General features: G+C 38.1%; 1 protein-coding gene across 1 annotated transcript in view; it reads left to right on the top strand.

Moving 5' to 3' along the window:
* The window catches only part of nrxn2a (neurexin 2a), a 431,583-nt gene that overhangs the window by 190,248 nt on the left and 220,334 nt on the right, over positions 1 to 21,001 (top strand). Inside the window, exons 16-17 of the mRNA XM_067375006.1 lie at positions 6,940 to 7,113; positions 7,415 to 7,537. Of these exons, the coding sequence (XP_067231107.1) occupies positions 6,940 to 7,113; positions 7,415 to 7,537 (297 nt within the window). The remainder of the gene's footprint in view (positions 1 to 6,939; positions 7,114 to 7,414; positions 7,538 to 21,001) is intronic.

Below are 21,001 nucleotides of genomic sequence, written 5' to 3'. Positions count from 1 at the left end.
AAACATTATTTTCATTTTTATTAAAAATAAATGTGATCTCGGCAAAAGGTGGATTCGAACATGCATCGATCGCTTTAAAGGCCAGATCTGCGAGCCTTACTACTGCTGCGCCACTGAAGATATCAAACTCTGTGCATCTGTTTTAAAACTTCAGTGGCCCAACCAAATATTGGTGGGTGGAGCTAGTGTAAATAGTGTTTGCCAACAAAGGACGCTATTTGCACGGTCCCACTTTATATTAAGTGGCCTTAACTACTATGTACTTACATTTAAATTAATAATTTTATACAATGCACTTATTGTGTACATACATGTTTTTACATTACTTATATTTTAAAACACCTGCATGTAATTACATCTGTAATTAATTTCTGTAATTATATTTAAAATTACACTGTTGACCTATCCCTTACACCTTTACCCCAACCCTTAAACCTACCCATACCACCAAACTTGTCCCTAACCTTACCCGTATCCCACCTCAATAGCAGCAAAATTGTTTTGCAATTCAAATGAATCCAGTAAGTGCATTGTACTTATTTTTGATGTAAGTACCTAGTAGTTAAGGCCACTTAATATAAAGTGGGACCATTTGCACTTAGTGTAAACAGACACAACGTATGTATATATATATAAACATATAACTCATAACAAACATGAGTTTCTACTTTTTTTTTTTTTTTTCAGAAATCTTCATGGTTCATTAACCATGATGCTCGGATAAAGACAAGAAAGCTAAAGGTTTAAAGCTACAAACTCTCCAACACAAAAAAAAAATCTAATTGTACGTCAACATGCTGAATGTTGGCCAAATCAAATAAGGCCATAAAGTGCAAGCTCCTGCTGTCAGGCTCCAAGGTCTTTTTTATTTGGCTACCCCAGAACAAGTCCTTTAAACATCAAAAGAGCAACTTCGCAGCATGTGTCAGTTGTAATTGTTCAAGCAATTATGCTGGAGAGAATGGAGAGTGGCATAACAATCCCCAGGGTCCAGTGCTCTTCTGTGAAGTGTAAAATGAACATCCTCAGACAGCAAGGTGCTGAAATGTGGTGGTGTTTTTTCTGTGAGGGAGCCAGTGGAAAGTGATGCATGACCTGTTATGTGTGTTGAAATGAGCATATGTGGAGAACGCTCGTGACAAGCGACTTTCCACGTTGTCCGATAATTACGTTTTTTTTCTTCCTCGAGGAACTGCGATCCAGCCCCTGTAAATGTTTTCTGAAAATGTGTTTTATTGACTTGGAATTGAATTGCTTTCCTGTTCCCCTTGGCGTGAGGAAAATCCAGGTGTTACTATGAAATGCGAATGTCAGTGAGTTTATTAATGAACTGTTTGTGGCCAGTTCAGTCGAGGCAAAGATTTCCTAAACACACACACATTTTTATATCATGGTGAGAACCTGGCATTAGTAGTAAACTTCGAACAAATTATACCTTAAATCTTGCAGCTTTTTAAAGAGAGGTGTTCTATTACTTTTCTAAGCAATTAGACACAGTTTTTGCCTGGCAAGCTTGCACTGACTTATTTTCGAAGGAGAGATCCAAGCCACATCTAAAGACCAGAATATCATCGAGACTCTTCAGTTGGGTAAGGAAGCAACCACCTGTACAAAACACAACATTGTAGCGACCAACATTCTGGAAAACATCCTAGCATCATCTAGCCTAATGTTTCTATGTTAATTCTACACTTAGAAACGTAATGGCACTCTCTCAGTACCTCAATATCTCTTCATGGTGCATGCTTTGGCATATCATTTGTGTTTGTAGCATAAATGCTACATAATTACTTCATACTCATTTAAAGGATTAGTTCACTTTGAAATGAAAATTACTGCATGATTTACTCACCCTCAAGCCATCCTAAGTGTATATGACTTTCTTCTTTCAGATGAATACAATCTGAGTTAAATTAATAATCACCCTGATTCTCCTAAGCTTTATAATGGCAGTGCATTAATTCAAAAAAGTGCATCCATCCATCATAAATGTACTCCACACGGCTCTGTGGGGTTAATAAAGGCCTTCTGAAGCAAGGCGATGCGTTTGTATAAGAAAAATATCAATTTTTAAAACGTTATAATGTAAAATAACTAGCTTCCACCAGACCGCCTTCCGTATTCAACTTAAGAAGAAAGTGTGACGCCTCTTGCTGTTCAAAACACGTATGCTACTTCCTACGCCTTCCGCATTCAACTTATGAAACAACGTTGCGTCAGTTATGCTTTATTCATATACAGAAGGCAGTCTGGCGGAAGCCAGTTATTTTACTTTATAATGTGTTAAATATGGATATTTTTTCTTACATAAACACATCGCTTTACTTCAGAAGGCCTTTGGAGTATGTTTATGATGGATGAATGCACTTTTTTGAATTTCAAACAGGTGGTTTCCGTGCACTGCCATTACTTTGGAGCATCAGGGTGATTATTAATATACTGTAACTCCGATTGTATTCATCTGAAATAAGAAAGTCATATACACCTAGGATGGCTTGAGGGTGAGTAAATTTTTATTTTAAAGTTAACTAATCCTTTAATACAGCATACTTTAGGTGTTTGTTACTAATAGTGGTCTATCCCGAAGCACACAGCACTAATGATTACTTCCTTCCACTGTATATACTAGGAGTCATTATGATACTATTGTGACACCTTTCCCTAGATCAACTTTCTCTAGAACACCTTTCCCTAGATCCCCAAATGTAGAGATGATGTTAAAGAACTTGGCATGAAGGGAAACTTTTAGGCCTTGGCAGTACAGTGCGTTATGAGAGCATTTATAGGAGCTTTAATCCACTGGTTTGGCCACTGGTCATGGAGCACAGCCAAATGTGTTTCTTTTTTTTTTTTTGCTTTTCCCTGTCTTCCTTATTTATCCAGCAGGGATATTGCTTCGTCATTACTCAAAAGAGACGCATGACTGGAGATGTCATTTTTACAATCTCCCTGCAGTTCCTTCATATGAGAGCAATTGATTTTCCTCCCTCTCGTCCACAAAAGAAGCTCCGCTCTCCTGCTGCCCAGCCATCCATTGAATGACTAATGAAAAAAACTATTGGGTGTATAATTGAATATTGTGATTGAAGTCAGCTTAATAGTCTTTGCATAACACTGAGACATACAGAGCTAATAACCATGCATGGGCTATTCTGTGTGAAGCAGACTGAGCTTTTCTTCTGAGAGCGGCGCTGGATTCTGTGCCGTGAGCTGGGATTTATTGTGAAGATGAGCTGGCACAGGCATAACATCTGTAAATTTAAGGGAAGGGAAGTTTTTGTTTGTTTGTTTTTTGGAGCCTTGCCCTATTGGTTTAGCCCATGTGCTCCATTGAGCCTTCGATTGGTTCAGATTTTCTCTCCTTGAGCATTCCTTTCTGGTTTCTACTTTGGGGAAACAGCAGTGCAGTGCACTTTGATGTTCCATAACCATTTTTAAAGTATTGGAGTCAAATAAATGTAATCAATCAATAATTAATATAATCAAATAATTTCCTGATAATTTGCTCACCCCCATGTCATCCAAGATGTCCATGTCCTTTTTTCTTCAGACATCTTGGATGACATGGGAGTGAGTAAATTATCAGGACATTTTCATTTGAAAGTGAACTAATCCTTTAATAAATGTGTAACCCATAGCAATTCCACTGTAGTTTACACACTGCTCAAAAAAATTAAAGGAACACTTTTTAATCAGATGGGCAACAATGAGATGACCCCCAAAACAGGAATGGTTTTACAGGTGGAGGCCACTGACATTTTTTTTTTTCCCTACTCATCTTTTCTGACTGTTTTTCACTAGTTTCGCATTTGGCTAGGGTCAGTTTCACTACTGGTAGCATGAGGGGATACCTGGATCCTACAGAGATTGCAAAGGCAGTCCAAATCCACCAGGATGGCACATCAATATTTACCATTGCCAGAAGGTTTGCTGTGTCTCCCAGCACAGTCTCAAGAGCATGGAGGAGATTCCAGGAGACAGGCAGTTACTCTAGGACCATACCCCATCAGCGAGACCGGTATCTGCTCCTTTGTGCAAGGAGGAACAGGATGAGCACTGCCAGAGCCCTACAAAATGACCTCCAGCAGGCCACTGGTGTGAAATGTCTCTGAACAAACAATCAGAAACTGACTTCATGAGGGTGGCCTGAGGGCCCGACGTCCTCTAGTCAGCTCTGTGCTCACTGCTCGATTGACATTTGCCATTGAACACCAGAATTGGCAGGTCCGCCACTGGTGCCGTGTGCTTTTCACAGATGAGAGCACACCCTGAGCATGAGGTCCACCCTGAGCACATGACAGACGTGAAAAGGTCTGGAGAAGCCATGGAGAACGGTATGCTGCCTGTAACATCGTTCAGCATGACGAGTTTGATGGTGGGTCAGTGATGGTCTGGGGAGGCATGGATATATGGAGGGACTCACAGACCTCTACAGGCTAGACAATGGCACCCTGACTGCCATTAGGTATTGGGATGAAATCCTTGGACCCATTGTCAGACCCTTCCCTGGTGCAGTGGGTCCTGGGTTCCTCCTGGTGCACGACAGTGCCTGGCCTCATGTGGCGAGGGTATGCAGGCAGTTCAGTGATGCCCTGGTCCAGATCTGGGAGGAAATATCCATCATCTTGAGTTGCTGCAATGAAATTTCAGCAAAATTGACTAGCCTGCTGCATCATTTGTTCACTTTGATTTCCGGGGGGAAATTCTTTGAATTCAGTCCTCTGTAGGTTGATAATTTTCATTTCCATCAAATGATGTGGCATTCTTTAGTTCCTAACACATTACCCAGTCCATATCAGTATAGATATCCAGCATGATATTTTTCCCCATTGAGATCTGATGTGTTTTCAAAGTGTCCCTTTAATTTTTTTTGAGCAGTATATATATTTATATTTCTTTATTTATTTAAAAAAGGAGGTCTATTGTCCTTGTTGAAAACTGTTCATTAGTATCCCCATTCATCTTAGTCAAAGTCCATGATACATTTTTAGAAGTTACAAATTTTGGTAACATGGTTTCAAAAAATGTATAAAATATGAATGAATAGATTCAAATATCTCATATAATATTTAGCTTGACCTCTAGAGGTTGACTGTGAACATTTCCTGGAGGTTAAGCTCCTCCTTTCACAGACTTTTGTCTCAAAGGGGAAAAAGTCTTTATTTTTAAGAGTTTCAGGCCATATTTTGTACCCACTTCATGAAAAGTACTGCATGCAGTGCATCAATTGTAGATTAGTCCTCTTGAAGTCTTGATTAGGAGTTACAGCTCGGACTCACCAGAAGAATAATATTAATAGACCTTTTGTGAAAAATGATTTGAGGAACATGTTTGTGTAGTGCTGAATGCACTTTGATGCTTTTAGAAGCACAAATGAGATTCAGCCAGTAACACCTATTGCATTGAATTGTAAAATGTCTATGATTATGTAATCAGTATTCTACAGGGTGGAGCTATAGCCAGTCAGGAAGACTGTCATTCCATTGAAGAGGCATAGAGGGCAATTACAGTAGTTAGTTGAAGAGAGTCAGGTTAGGGGGCTCTTAATGGAAGGGGAAAGTTAGAACGAAAGAGTGTAACTTATCTGTAGTGAGGTGAGATAAAATTAAAGAGTGCAGAGGTTTAGATGAAGGGGGCTTTTAATGGTAGTCTAATTGGGCTTATTCAGTTGAAGTGGGAAAAGAGCATATTTCAGCCAACAATCAGAGCGAGAGCGCACTCTTCGACCGTAGGACGAAAATTGCCATATGTGTTCTTGCTTGTCAGTTTAAATGCGTAATTGTCTGTCTTGCCTGCAGAGCTCAGTTGGAAATTGCATTTCACTGCCAAACAATGCCCTCTAAACTTGGTCTGCCTGGTGAATGTTTATCAGAAGGTCCCTGGACATCTTCGATGCTTTCTGCAATGTATATTTGTAGAAAGAAAAAGCAGTGTGTACCTTAAACAACACGACGACTATAGTATAAGATCAGCACACTTGTATTATAACTGTGGGTTTATTTATATAGACACTAGCTCCTAAAAACACAGCAATGGAGAATCATATTATATTAGTAGTGTTAAGTTCACAAAGTATTCACAGAGTACATTAGTTTTAGATTATTTCTTTTTTCATTTACACTGTATGCATTTATGTTTTAATAAACATTTACAAAAAAAAACTATTAAAAATAAATATTAATTATATATCTGTTAAATTTTTCATTCAGCATCCCATAGATTGTACTACACTGTGATAATTTCAAACTGCATATAATTGACATAAAAGCTCACAATATTCAATTCACAAATTTAGGTACGTATATATACTGTATAGTGACTCTGTTGAACAGTGTTGCATCGGTCTGCTTTTAAGAACCAGACGCAGGGACATACTGTTCTGTGTTGAAGAGCCAAGTCATTTCAATTCTCCACCTCTCTTCCCCATTCCCAAATCTCTGTCTAAGCACAATCCTACACCCAAACACCACAGATGAGCAACGTAACAGCGACTATAGCGAGAGCCATGTCTGTATATCGCACTGGGTTTCCCTTCTCCTTCATCTTCTCGTATGCTTATCCGCATGTTCTCTTCCTCAAAGTTGCTCAAGGGCAACTTTGATGTTACATAATTATATGCCGTTTTATGACAACCCTGTTTTTCTTTTTGTTCTGCACATCAAAGGTTCATTGGTATTAGCCTTCATCAGCAGGGAATTAGTTGAAAAGAGAACCACACATATTCAGCTCATCATAGAATACCACCTTATGAAGCTTCAGTTAATATGCTGAACAATTTAAATGCAACACCGTCCTCATTGATTTCTGCCTTATTTTAAAGATAGACATCCAGACCCAGTTGGAATCTAAAGTCTTCATCAGCTGATTTCCGGGAAAAATTGGACTTTAAAATGATATGTGTTGATAACTGTGTATATTTCATCTGTGTGTGTTGTATAGGAGAGCTGTACATTGGAGGTGTGGGGAAGAGCATGTACAACAGTCTGCCCAAGCTTATAGCATCGCGGGATGGCTACCAGGGCTGCCTGGCTTCAGTTGACCTGAATGGCAGACTTCCTGACCTGATCGCAGATGCTCTGCACCGTGTGGGCCAAGTGGAGCGAGGCTGTGAAGGTTAGTATACTGCTGTTCAGAGGCAATCATAACAACATATGACTGTTACCTAAAAATGCATTACCTGCACATGCAGTTAAAGCTTACATGGGACATGAGTGACACATCATGCCATGTCAAAAATCTATCAGTCCCATTGTTTGCACTTTCAATTTTATATATATATATATATATATATATATATATATATATATATATATATATATATATATATATATATATATATATTTTTCAATATATATATAAAACCAGGTATTATGTGTGATTATAACCATCTATACTAATTTCATGTTTGTTTTAGCCGGCCCTGGCACAACCTGCACGGAGGACTCCTGCTCCAATCAGGGAGTGTGTCTGCAGCAGTGGGAGGGGTTTACTTGCGACTGCACAATGACGACATACGGTGGTCCCCTCTGCAGTGACCGTGAGTACAGTTTTGCTCTTTAGTAGGGATCAAACAGCTTTATTAAAGAGGCTTGTTTGGCCACATTAATAAGTCTTTCAAGGCTTATCCTTTGATAATCTCTGAGCTAAGTGTTTGAAGTACTAAACGATGGTGCGCCGCAATGCAGTCTTTTTAATGTGCAGATAAGGCAGAACACTAATTAGAGAAGGCCACAAGATAATGTTCATAAAGAGCTAGTAATGGTTCAAGTGACCCCTGAACTGAAGGCAGGAAGATATGCAATTTGGGTTGCATCTGAAATGTTTAATTATACCAAGTGAAATCTTGGAGGTGGAACAATTTGGTTTTTAATGTCTGTGATGTTGTACATGCAATAAAAAAATCTGTGATTTGCCTGCAAACAGACACTGGCCTCGCTCGCAAGGCAGATTGTGTTTGCTTTAATGACATCCCCATATTTTTGACAATAATTCTCTGGAGAACGGCCTAATGAGCCAAATGAAGATAAATAGGGTTAGCTACTCTAAATATATAAAAAAAAGAGCAAACAAGAGTGTTGGAGGGTTTTAATCATCATCTTTATTAAACACCTGGAGAGATTTAAACAATCTGTTTAGTGTAGCTATTGTAAATACATTTGCAATGTTTCTATTATGAAGTTTTAGAAATTATACATTTATAAAAAAATACATAGAACAATAAAACTAAACATTTCTTACTTTGATTAGATTGTGCATTTGTACAGTTCTAGAATAAAAGTATAATTTGTGTTATACACATTGATTCAACTGTACATTAGACCCATTAAAGGTGCAGTATGTAATATTGACAGCTAGTGGTTTAAATGTATCCTGCAGTCCAATTTATAACTATTGGAGAGAATTGTTTCACCCGCCCTCTCCTCCTCCTCCTCAGACTGAACACACACTCAGGTTGCCAGATTGAGGATACACAATGGTAGCAAGTGCAATTGACAATGAAAAGCAATGGAAAGCTTACACATTGACCAGCTAATGCAGTGTTTCCCAACCTTTTTCTTGCCACAGCACAGTTTTGATAAGTAAAAAATCCCATGGCACACCAGCACTAAAATAACAAAATAAATTAAACAAACATGCATTGCTCCAAATGTCATATTAAAACTGTATATTGTATTAAAGGTAGTACTCAAATTTAATGTAAAACTTGAGATTAAGTCAGATAGGAACGCAGTAAGGGCATATATATGTAGCTAAATGATGTTGTTGGTGCGGATGATAAAACAGCAAATTTACATATCGTATTTTTTTAAATAATTAAACAGTCATCAAAGTTGGTATTGTGGCTTTATATATGTTAAACGTGTATGTGTCATTATAATATTAACATTTTATGAAAATCAAGCTCATACGGAGTTGTAAGGTTTTTGACCAGCGAATGACATATTTTGTCTGTCACTGAAACAGTCACATCTGAGGCAGTAAAAGTGCATCGCATTATACTTTTCATCAACTTACAGGTTATAAAGTAGCTCTATGGGCGCTCAGTTTTTCTTGTTGAATACATTTGGACAAAATCTCATGATATAATAAATGAAGCGGGACATTTAAAACAGTAGCATATTTAGCATATTAGCTACAGCTAGATGGTAAAAATCAGACTAGACTCTTCTCCGCTCTTCAGATAAAACATTAGCATTTCTTGAGCACTGTACTAAAAAATAAAAAATAAATAAAAAATCAGTTCTTTATTTACCTTTGCATTGCAAACAAGCAGAGCTCTATTTCCAAACTCCAGCGCAGATTTATGAGGTTTGACTGACAGTTTGAGGATCCAATGGAGTTTTGTCAGAAGCTCTTTAAAATCCTTTTTATTGGTTATATATTTGTAAAACCCACATACAGGCATAAAGGGTGACCAATAGCATTGATTTTGTAAAAATAAAGTAAAACAAAAATGACAAAATATAGAGATACGAGGTTTCCACTTGACAATGATTATATTCTTAACTTTATAGCATTTATTTTATTTATTTTTTGGCATTTGGTAATTTTCCACGGCATACTTGAGAACTTGTCACGGCACACTATTGTGTGCTACGGCACAGTGGCTGGGAAACACTGAGCTAAAGAATACATTTGCAGTTTTTTTTTTTTTTTTATTGACAAGGCATTTTTTAGGTTCTCTTTTGCGATCTCTGACCCAGTTCGTTTGCTGGCTTCCATGGCTACAATACACTGTTGTCCGGCAACTGGCTACCCGGGCTGTCGAAATACCGTTGGGTAAATTGACAGTGGGCAGGATCACACAGACCAAAACAAAACAGACATTCCGACATGGAACGCACATTTCAAAGTAGAACAAGTCCGCTTTTTGGAGAAGTATTTGAATTTAGCTAAATTTCTGCAAACATACTATGGTATGTTTATGCTTTAGTACAGTCAAAAAATTACATACAGCACCTTTAACTGTGCCTCATATTTCCCTTGGGTGGGGCACCATACTGGAAACAGGGTCTAAAATGAAAGTAAATTTATATATTATATTATATTATATTATATTATATTATATTATATTATATTATATTATATTATATTATATTATATTATATTATATTATATTATATTATATTATATTATATTATAATACACAATTAAATCATGAAATGATTATTTTCTCAATTCACCCACCATCGACTCATGTGGCAAGCTAATTCATCAGAAATGAAGCTCTAATCATTTACAGATTTCATTTCTCTAGTTGTTTCTCGTGTTTTATATCATTTTCAGTCTTGTCAGCCAATGATTGAGAAGCTACTATGCGAAGAATCAAATGTGAAAAAGGCATCAAATATTTACTTTGCTTATTTATCAGTACAAGAATTAAAAGTGACCAGTATACGAGCAACCTGTGTAAACAGTTGCAAAATTTATTATGCATGAACTATAGCGGTGTGGAGTTTGTCGATGCAGCAGATCTGTGAGTACAAAACAACTTCTGCACCGCTAACTCAATTAACACTTCAGACAATTATTTCACAGCACCTCATACCTGCAACATTGTAAAACATCTTAATCTCCGCTATGAAAGTGATAATGATCTTGTAGCAACATAATGTATATTTTGAAGAGCATTGTACATTCTCAGGCTCAAGTAGAAGAATGAAAATATATTATTAGCTGATAATGTCATAGAAACATATGGTAAGGCTGTTCTACATTCATACACTGGCAGACAGAGATGAATAAACATGCTTAATCGTATTATAAACATCTGTCAGAAAAGAAAGAGGAGGCTTGTATTTAACAGTGAAGGGATTTAATGTTGGACACACAATCAGATCAGAACTCGATTCACCTACATGGTCATAAATCAATAAATGCAATTATTCTTTCTTGAAAAGTGGTTTAAACTGACAAAACACAAGACATGCCCTGATTTAAACGGTCTACAAAATCATTCAAGTTCTTCATTTCTTGTCATCAGATTGGATATCCATAGATGTATTTTCATGGAAGTGTTGGTGCTTTTTGGTGCGTTGACAGATGAGTTGATTTAACTAAGATTATTTAGCTAAAGCAGCAGTAGCACACCTGTTCATCCTCATCCGCATGAAAGACTATGGAGCAGGCTGCAGGTGCGAAGAGAAAAAAACAATCCTTCAGAAGTCATTTTCACGCGATCAACACAAAATCTGGTGGGCAGCCACAGAGAGCTGGAGCTGCTTCACTAATCCATGACTCATTCTCTTCCTCAAATAGTGTGACAAAGGCAGTCAGTCATCTTTTTTAGCCTGTCCTCTACAACACACATACACACACACATGCCCGTACATATTTTTATTTCTTTATTTATTTTTTCTCAGAGGGAGATTTTTTTTTTTTCCAGACAGCAGACATATGGGGAGAATAATTTTGGTTGACCTCGGTAATTAGAGTAGATTATTTAGGAATATCATTAGCACAAATTACGCCTGCTGCCTGTGTGACATCTCGCACATTTTCAACGACTTCTGAGCGCTTTTATTCGCAAGCTTGCTTTTAGCAACAAGAAATGTGAGAGCCGCAGACAGTCATTCGATCCTTCCCAGACTATTTCTACATACACATCGAATGTCACACAAATCCCGCCGGAATATTCCACGTTGTATTGAATATGTCCTGTGTTGTAGAACAGCGTATTCAAGTGGCTGGATCTATGTTTCATACTTTGATTTCCTGTGAACGGTCACATCCATCATCCGAGGTCCGAGGTCTAATTAAATGGCTTGTAATGCGTTACCCGTCCTGAGCCCTGTCCAAGGACACAGCAGGCCGGTCCCTGTGAGTCTTAAGGGATTGCTCTTTCCTACTTCCTTTGTTCATTCAGGATTCACCCCATCCCTCTGTACCTTACATTAGACCCTCCAGCAGTGACCATTAAATTAAATAGATGCTGCACTTTCATGTCTGATGTTTTGCCTCGCAGCTTTGGACTCTACTCTCACCTTTCTCTGCAAGCATCTGCTCAGCCAACCTTAGATTTTACATAGACTTTTCTGTCGTGCCCTGCACATAAAATGGGCTACATTTCCTTACAGAGGTAATTGTTTTTGTTGGGCAAAACTTTAAACAAAGCTCTTTCTTGTTAAAGGGGCACTAAGTATTTTTCTACTTGAAAAGGTTTTACACATAAAGAAAACTAGTGACTTGTTGAAAAGTACTTGCACTATGAAACATTTGTGCTCTTTCATATTTTTTTTCAGGATTCTTTAAGAATAGAAAGTTTTAGTATTTTTTAAACCGAATTTGTAACATTTATAAATGACTTTGTCACTTCGGTCAACTTAATGCATCCTTTTTATTATTGTTATTATTATTGGTATTTTGTCTGTGTGCTGTATTGTGTTACATTGAAGCAGAAAAATTAACAGTTCTTGGTGTCACCATACAAATTAATCCTTCATGGTGGCATTTTCTGAAAGCCAATAGGTTACTGGGGTCAATTGATCCTTATAACCCTCAGATTCCTGGTGGAAGGTTTTAACCAATTGGAAATGCTCATGTAGGGAACAGGATATGGAATTGACATATATGGGTCACCAAAAGCGAGACCTGACCTGGGAAGTAAAATCCAATAAGCATGTCAGCAGTGTTTCAAGCAGATGATTGACACAAACTATTTCTCTTGTTTAATATTGAATATGGCTTTATGAATGATGAATGCTGATGATGTCTTTCTGACCTGTGCTTCGTGAGTTCATGCCATGTAAGTATTTTTGCTGTGTAAGTACTTTGAGCTGCTTACACCTGTGGATATACTGTATGTTGAGCTGCAGGACTTGAGCTGATGTGGAAGGATGATGTCTTTAACCAGAGAGCTGATCCTATGTGTCAGGAGTTCTGCATTGACATCTGGAAACAAAGCTGTCTCACTAGGTATTGCGTGAGTGGAATGACATCGAATTGTTTTCCACAAATCCTCTCTAAGGAGGAAAGTGAATGGCAATGCACAAAATATAATAATAGTAATAATAAAAATAATATTTTAAAAAAAGTACAAGTATATAACAAGTCTGGGTGGTCTGGTTCATTAAAACATCATCCTTCTTGCTTTCTAGATCAACATCAGTAGTCAGTATTGCCATCAATCATGAAAAAAATAACACATTGATCAAACACTGATTAAGCCTGACTTTTTATTTTGTATCATCTGCTTTTTTTCTGCATGGCTTTAATGCACATTATGATTTATCAACAGCATTTGTGGCAAAATGCTGATTTACTACAAAAAAATAAATAAATAAATGAAATAATCAATTTTGATTCAGATTGAGAATCGAGTGTACTGCATATTCGCAGTCAGTAGCTGAATTTGCTTTGAAGTTAAATTTGTCCAGATGTACTGGACTGTTTCATTCTACATTATGGATGTCACGCTGAGGAAATTTTCACAGCGGTAATTAAGCTTGTGACAACACCAGTATTACACTGGAGGCACTTTTGAACACACATTGCTTTTCATTTTCACTTTTGAATGTACCATCACATGTACTCTGTGTATAGGCCTATAATTGGGGGGCATCAGGGAGCCGCTATCAATATGCGGGGTATTTAAATCCCTTTTAAATGCACGCTCGCTTTTTACTTTTTGCTTTCGAATATGGAACGAATGTGTATAGGGAACGTCGATACTGATCACACATTTTACAAGACAAGATATTTGTCAATGGCGCTCAAGATCTGTTGTGCACCAAATCCTTCACCATTGTCCTTTCAGTCATCTCTTCTTACTCTAGTCATGTGATAAGTAAAATCTGTCTCCTGATGCTTTCAGTTTATGTTAAATCGACAGTGGGGGTGGTGCCCATGGTAGCCAACAAAACCCGCCCAATTGCTACTCAAAACTAGCCCAATCGCGTTTCAGGAGAGTCCCCCGCATTCTGGGGGGAAAAATCCGCTCTTTTGATAGGGTTCCTCTGGTAAAATTAGCATCCCCGGGGCTAAATATTATCTTATTTGGGGTTGCTTCAACCCGCGGACAAGTAGCCCAATTCTGCGGGAAAACTGTTGACTTGGCAACACTGGCGGTGCCGTGATGACCAAGTAATGTACAAATAATCGTGTACGGCAAAATACCGTGTAACACTAGTAACACCAACTACTGGAGCAAGATTAGTTTGTACTCACCGTATCCGCAAGAGTGCGCGACAAAAATGACGTCATCACGGTATGGGCGGTCGTACGTATTGAGTTTGTCAGACCCCATTTCACTTGGTGGTGTGAATGACATTTTTTGCAACTTTACACTCCGAGTCGCCCCCTGTCATTTCAAAGAGTAGTACAATGGCGAGTGCATCAAGAATAAACACCTCGTCCATTTTGGGGAGGAGCGTGCAGAGTCAGCGGAGGCTCACAGTGCAGAGCCAAGCAAAAGCATAGTCAAGGCTTTAGTCTACATTATCTCCTGCCCCTATTTTCAGTCTCTCTGTGCAGCCCATTCTTCCATTAATGTCCAGACTTTAACAGCTACTTGCCTGCAGTACTGGCAACCACTCCCTCAATGTGACATCGTGGCAGGCCCCAAGGTGCTGGCTGCCGGTCCGACTCCTGATCGCTTCATTAGAGAGCAAACAAAGCGTGAATGTCTTGTAATTGTATCGCAGGTCCTGCCAGGCCTAAAAAAAGCAGAGACACCATATAATAAGATATTTAGAGGAGATTGAAAGGTCACCCCCTGTCCAGAAGCAGGAAGGGGTAGAGTAATTGGAGGGGAGAAGGATGGTGCTTTGCGGTGAAATGTCAACACGAAGGAAGCTGAGGAGGATTCGCAATCAGCGGCCTCCGTCTCGCGCTCTTATACATCCTTTAGACAACCACAGACTGAGACATCACCCAGTTCTAGCTGCCGCTTTAGAGGATGTCACTCAGTTGGTGACATGGGAGAGTAGACGCTGACAGAATTAGGACAAATTTAAGGCGGGTTTCCAACAGTTCATTGCGATTCCTGCTTTTAGTTTGCTGGCATTGATTGAGATGCACTCACTGCAGGAAGGATGGAATCAAACCTTTGTTTAGTTCATCCTGGTAGGATATTTGCACACATCCTCAAACTTAGTCACATAAGAACACTTACTTCAGTGCAGGAACATTTTGAGTAGTTCTTAGCACAGTCATCAACAGTTCCAGTTGCATTTTGACTTGAGCATGGTTCGACACGATACGATTTCAATCAATATTCAATCAATACTATCTCAGTGTACTTTGTTGCTTGTCTTGGAACTTTTACCTTTCTGTATGATGTGATCATCATCCATAACCACACATAATCAAGCTTAACCAGGTGTTAAATCTGCTGAAATTGCATAGTTGTCATTCTTTTTGGTGCAAAGACACATAATTTAGCTGTGGATTAGGATCATTATGGATTGCACTGTTGTTGTTGCGCTATTACTGCATGTGCAAATCATTTCCTTTAAAAGAGATGTTGTGTACGATTTCTATTGATCTTGGCAGCAGTAACTCATCAAATGACGGGAAAAGGTGATATAACTGCATATCCACACAGGCCATGTAGACAAGTGCATTTTTGGCATTTTAGAGTGCTGATTCAAGGGTCTGGATCACAGTGGTGGAATGATTCTATACAGGCCATGCAAAGTTTGCCAAATCGCAGCTACCTTATTTGCATAATTAATTTAATGAAATGGGCGTACACAGCACATGCAAATAAATGCCATCAGAAATCAGAGAATGTTTATTCATAGTGAAACAGCCAGCAAACAAAAACAAAATGATTATTTAGTTTGCAAAGGCAAGAAGCAAACTTGAGTGACAATCAAATGAATGATATTTATATAAAGAGCACTATAAGTCCAACTGCTTCCATTTTATTTATGTTATCTCAGCTCGTGCCGGGAGGCGAGTAACTACACAGAGTGTCTGCAAAAATTCCAAAAGCCCCTCAGTGAGCTGCCTTTCAAACTCCATTGTTTCCTCCTTCTTATATAAATCTCATTTGTTTAAAAGACCTCTGAATAACAGGCGAATCTCAACATAACACCGACTGTTACGTAACAGTCGGGATCATTAATATGTATGACCCCAATATCTGCATATGCCAGCCCATGTTCAAGGCATTACACAAGGGCAGAACGTCTGGATCTGCACAGCTGAATCAACAGACTAGGTAAGCAAGCAATGACAATAGAGAAAAATGGCAGATGGAGCAATAACAACTGACATGATCCATGATAACATGATATTTTTAGTGATATTTGTAAATTGTCTTTCTAAATGTTTCGTTAGCATGTTGCTAATGTACTGTTAAATGTGGTTAAAGTTACCATTGTTTCTTACTGTACTCATGGAGACAAGAGCCGTCGCTATTTTCATTATTAAACACTTGCAGTCTGTATAATTCATAAACACAACTTAAACTTCAAAATCTCTCCAGCAGTGTAGCATTAGCCTTTAGCCACGGAGCACAGCCTCAAACTTGATTTACATTTGATTCAGAATCAAATGTAAACAGCCAAATAAATACTATACTCACAAAATCCGATGTATGCATGCATGCAGCATGCATGACAAACACTTTGTAAAGATCCATTTTGAGGGTTATATTAGCTGTGTGTATATTAACTTTGTTTATGCAATGATAGAGTCGAGAGCTCAGGAGGGGGTGGAGAGCGCAAGCAATTACAGGGGCCATGCACTGAATCTGTGCATTTCTAATTATGAAAAAAAAAAAAATCATTTAAAAAAAAATCTATGGGGTATTTTGAGCTGAAACTTCACAGACACATTCAGGGGACACCTTAAGGCCTTTGCACACTGAGTCCGAAATTTTCGCATGCGTTTTTTCGTATTCGCAATCCTAAAAATTCGTCACGCACCGAGACCTTGCACACTGAGTCCGATGCGTATTAATGAATGCGTTGCGAAAAAATCGCAAAACAAATCGCAAAACAATACAAAATGAAGTCTTCAAGCAGTGAGCACGATTAGTTGTCTCCTAGAGAAAAAGAAAGAGAAAATATTGGGTCTATTCAATCCCGAGATTGCATAGAGAGAAAGGAGAATTCACCTCATCAAGGAGCTGCGGGATTATCCGAGCGTTTCAAAGTTTACTTCAGAATGTCAGTGGCTCTGTTTGATGCTTTACTACTGGCACAATCTGTCTTTATATTCGGTCTCTTTGTATTCCTCACGTTGTTAGTCATTCAGTGCTGCTGTTTTGTGCTGTAGACGACGTGGATCAACTTGTCAGATGGCATTCTGGATTTTTGCATTCGCGTACGGTGGCTCTGAATTGTCAAAACGTCTCTCAAAATGCGTGCCACGGATGCGAAAAACGCAGAAAATAGAACCTGATCCAAATATTTTTTTGACGGACGAAAGTTTCGGAGGCAGTGTGCAAATGCGATTGACATAACGTGAGGTCGAATTTATTTTTTAACGTGCGAAAGTTTCGCATGCGAATTTCGGACTCAGTGTGCAATGACCTTTAGACTTATATTACATCTTGTAAAAAAAAACGTTCGATGGCACCTTTAAATATCAATGTCTACTGTATATAGATTGTATCTATCGTATCGTATCTGTCTGTCTGTCTAATCTTGACGGCTCTGCATTATTGGAGTAACAGATGTAATTTTGAAACAATCAAAGCAGGAAATAAAAATAAAAAAAATGTTTTTGTTTTTCATCAAATACTGTTTGTTTTGGTTTGCTGTGAAACCCTGTTCTGAAGGTTTGTGTGTAAATTTCTATATTTGACGCAAGCACACCCGCCTTTCCAATTATCAGATTTGGCGTCTGCATTTGCAATGGCCTTTAGTGACCTTTGAGCGACCTGTGATGAGGGTGAGTTTTCTGATGTAGGGAGATGATTTCTCCCTCATTAAATCACACAGACTAGAATGTTCCAGAGGCACAATGCAGCATTTGGGAATTTTTCACGAGTTCGCCTGTCTGTTTAATCTTAATAGTTAATGGTAAACAAACTTGGCTTGCTGTCTTCAAATAAGGGGTTGAACCCTGAGCTAAACCCCCCTATAACAGTACTGTGCAGAGGGAGAATAAAAGAAATAAAGGAGGAGATGGGGAGGAGGAGGGATGCTGGAAGAATTGTCGCTGGGATGATAATATTGCTTATATACGCTCATAATGATGATTGTCAGGACTGAATGTTTAGGATCCTCCCGAACTACATTACATGTTCAACTTTGTTGCTTCTCTGTGCAAAATGTAATGCTGGGGTGTTGTGGATGGTTGTCAGTGTGTTGCTATACAGTTGGGTGCATTTATCACATTGCTTTGCAGGTCTAGCTGGTTCTTACTGGTCCAAGTCAACTGAGCCAGTGCATTTAACCCTGGGTTATGTCTTTTCGACCGTGGGCTAACACTGCTTTTAACCTTCAAAACAATTTTTCACACTTGTAATTTAAAAAAAAAAGTGTTTGCACCACTTCTAACCCTGGGTTATAAAACTCAACTCCAGAGCAACAGTGTTTACTGCATTAAATATTCATATGCTTTGTACAGAGACTTTCATGAGCTGTGTTTGGTGTCAGTAGCCTGAGAGAAAAATGAAAATGTTGGTGGCAGGAAAACACTTTAACTGTTAGGTCTGTGGGATTTTTTTGCATGTTTCATCATCCTCCAGGTGAAAATTGCAAGTCTGATAACTTAGAAATGCTCTCCTCAACTAACCTATACTGGTAGATGCTGCAACTATACCATCTGAATCCAAAGAGCATCTCTCTCCTTTGATGGCTATTTAAAAATGTTTGTGTTGTAGTGAAGAAATAATATTTTTTTGAAAGCAACATACAAGTTTAATAACATAATAATACAGTAGATGTTTTTCAGAGGGCTCTTAAATGCATTTAATAGACAGTTTTTATGTTTATACATATAGCTATTCAGCCACACAAAGCTAACAGAAAAGTGTGCAGCAGTGTCAATCTTAGTTGTCTCATTATTTTTCACATGTTGAATAGTCCACTTCTGCACAGGTCACTCAGCAACTCTCTTATTCACCCCATAGCCATATTTGTTAAATGCTGGCTCACCAGATACAGTAAATCAACTTCCACAGGCAAAACACTCTGTATGAGGTTGTGCTGGATTTTTTTAAACATACAGTATGTACCCTCCCCTGCTGCTCAGTTTGGAGGCATTCGAACACCATACGTGGTTCACTCGTAGAATTACATGCACAATTTCGCATGAATTCACAGTAAGGACTTTCATTCGCCTTCATGATTGAAACTTGTTAGCGGTAACAGTCTCTTTCCAAGGGAGTGATTTCATTTGCTTTTTTCCCCACTCTCTCGTTCTCTTTATTCTGATATGCACACTAATGTGCTGCATGTCTTTTTTTATATTCTGTCCCTTGGTTTAGAGTGTTAATTTTCTCATTACCAATCCACGAGCTGTGTGTGTGTGTGTGTGTGTGTGTGTGTGTGTGTGTGTGTGTGTGTGTGTGTGTGTGTGTGTGTGTGTGTGTGTGTGTGTGTGTGTGTGTGTGTGTGTGTGTGTGTGTGTGTGTGTGTGTGTGTGTGTGTGTGTGCGCGTGTGCGTGTGCATGTGTGTTTATGTGCGTTTTGATTTATTGAGCTGGCTCAATCAAGAGAAGACAAATTCATTAAAACATATTTTGTAGGTCACTGCAAATTTAATTCTGTTTGTTCATGTGTTTGTAGTTTTCATGGTCAGAATTGCACTTAGACTTTTGCTTTCATACATTGCGTTGCTAGGCCTCAGTGAGAACAGTTATGTCTTTTCATAGTGTCAATTTTTGTCCAATATTGCATTTTTTATTTTATTTATTTTTATTTTTTTTACTTTTTCCACTACCCCTGAAAACTGATAATATATTAACCTCTGCTTCTGTCTTTTCCTCATAATTTAATATAACTATATGATTATATGTACATTTACAGGGATTTCTGCAAAAAAAATGGTCATTAATTTTCATCTGACCTTCAGCTAATTTATGATAATAGACACAGTCTGCTTAAACAAATAGCATACAAACAATTGTATATATTTTTATGTCTTTACTGAGCTGTGTATTGCAAACTGTGCAGGGTTGGGGAAAAATATGTGGGAAAAAAGAAAAAAAAAAAACTATTGGACTCTAAGTCTGCAAGTATCAGGGTTTTTTTTTAACCTAAAGGGTTTGTTGCAGCGACTGCTGACCTCAACCCAATTGAGATGCTGTGGCATGACCTCAGAGAGCGATTCACACCACACACCTTAAAAATACTGCAAAACTGGAGCTGTTCTGTTGAGAGAAACAGTGCTAAGTTCCTCTGAGAGATCTTATCCACAAATACAGAAATATTTGGTGGAGGTTATTATTTTACCCAGCACTTTGATTTAATTGAAGATAAGATAAAATGACCAATTTATCCAGTTTATTTTTTTTTTCCTGCAACTGTTTCTTGCTAATGAAGAAAAGAAAAAAAAGAAAAGAAAACAAAAGGTTTTTTTTTTTTTTTTTTATGTTTTTGAAAGAAAGTCTCTCATACTCAACAAGGGTGCATTTATTTGATCAAAAATAAAGTAAAAAACTGTACTATTGTGAAATATTATTATAATGTAAAATAAAGGTTTTCTATTTAAATATATTTTTAAAATGTAATTTATTCCTGTGATGGCAAAGCTGAATTTTCAGCATCATTTAGGTCTAGAAAGGTAGTAAAGACATCTTTAAAAGTAGTTGATGTAGTGAACGCAGTGCAGTGCCCCCGTTTTCTATGTCAGAACGCCGACTCTTTATTAGCCAATGGCCAGATCCTGCATCAGCATCACATGCATGTCGTGCTGCTCACGTGTACAGCGTCGGCTAATACTGAGCCGGCGTCCGGACGTAAACATGGAAACCTGCACTGCATTCACTACCTTGACAGTGTACCTCGACTTTCTTGCTAATTTTGCTAACCTCAATTTCTAACCTTGAATGGTAGTGTATTTACTATACAAACTTTCGCATATTTATTTTGAATGGATT

This window comes from Chanodichthys erythropterus, chromosome 22 (assembly GCF_024489055.1).
Source record: "Chanodichthys erythropterus isolate Z2021 chromosome 22, ASM2448905v1, whole genome shotgun sequence".
NCBI classification, from domain to species: domain Eukaryota; kingdom Metazoa; phylum Chordata; class Actinopteri; order Cypriniformes; family Xenocyprididae; genus Chanodichthys; species Chanodichthys erythropterus.
Note: the sequence above shows the minus strand (reverse complement) of the source record. Positions and strands in the feature narration are given on the sequence as shown.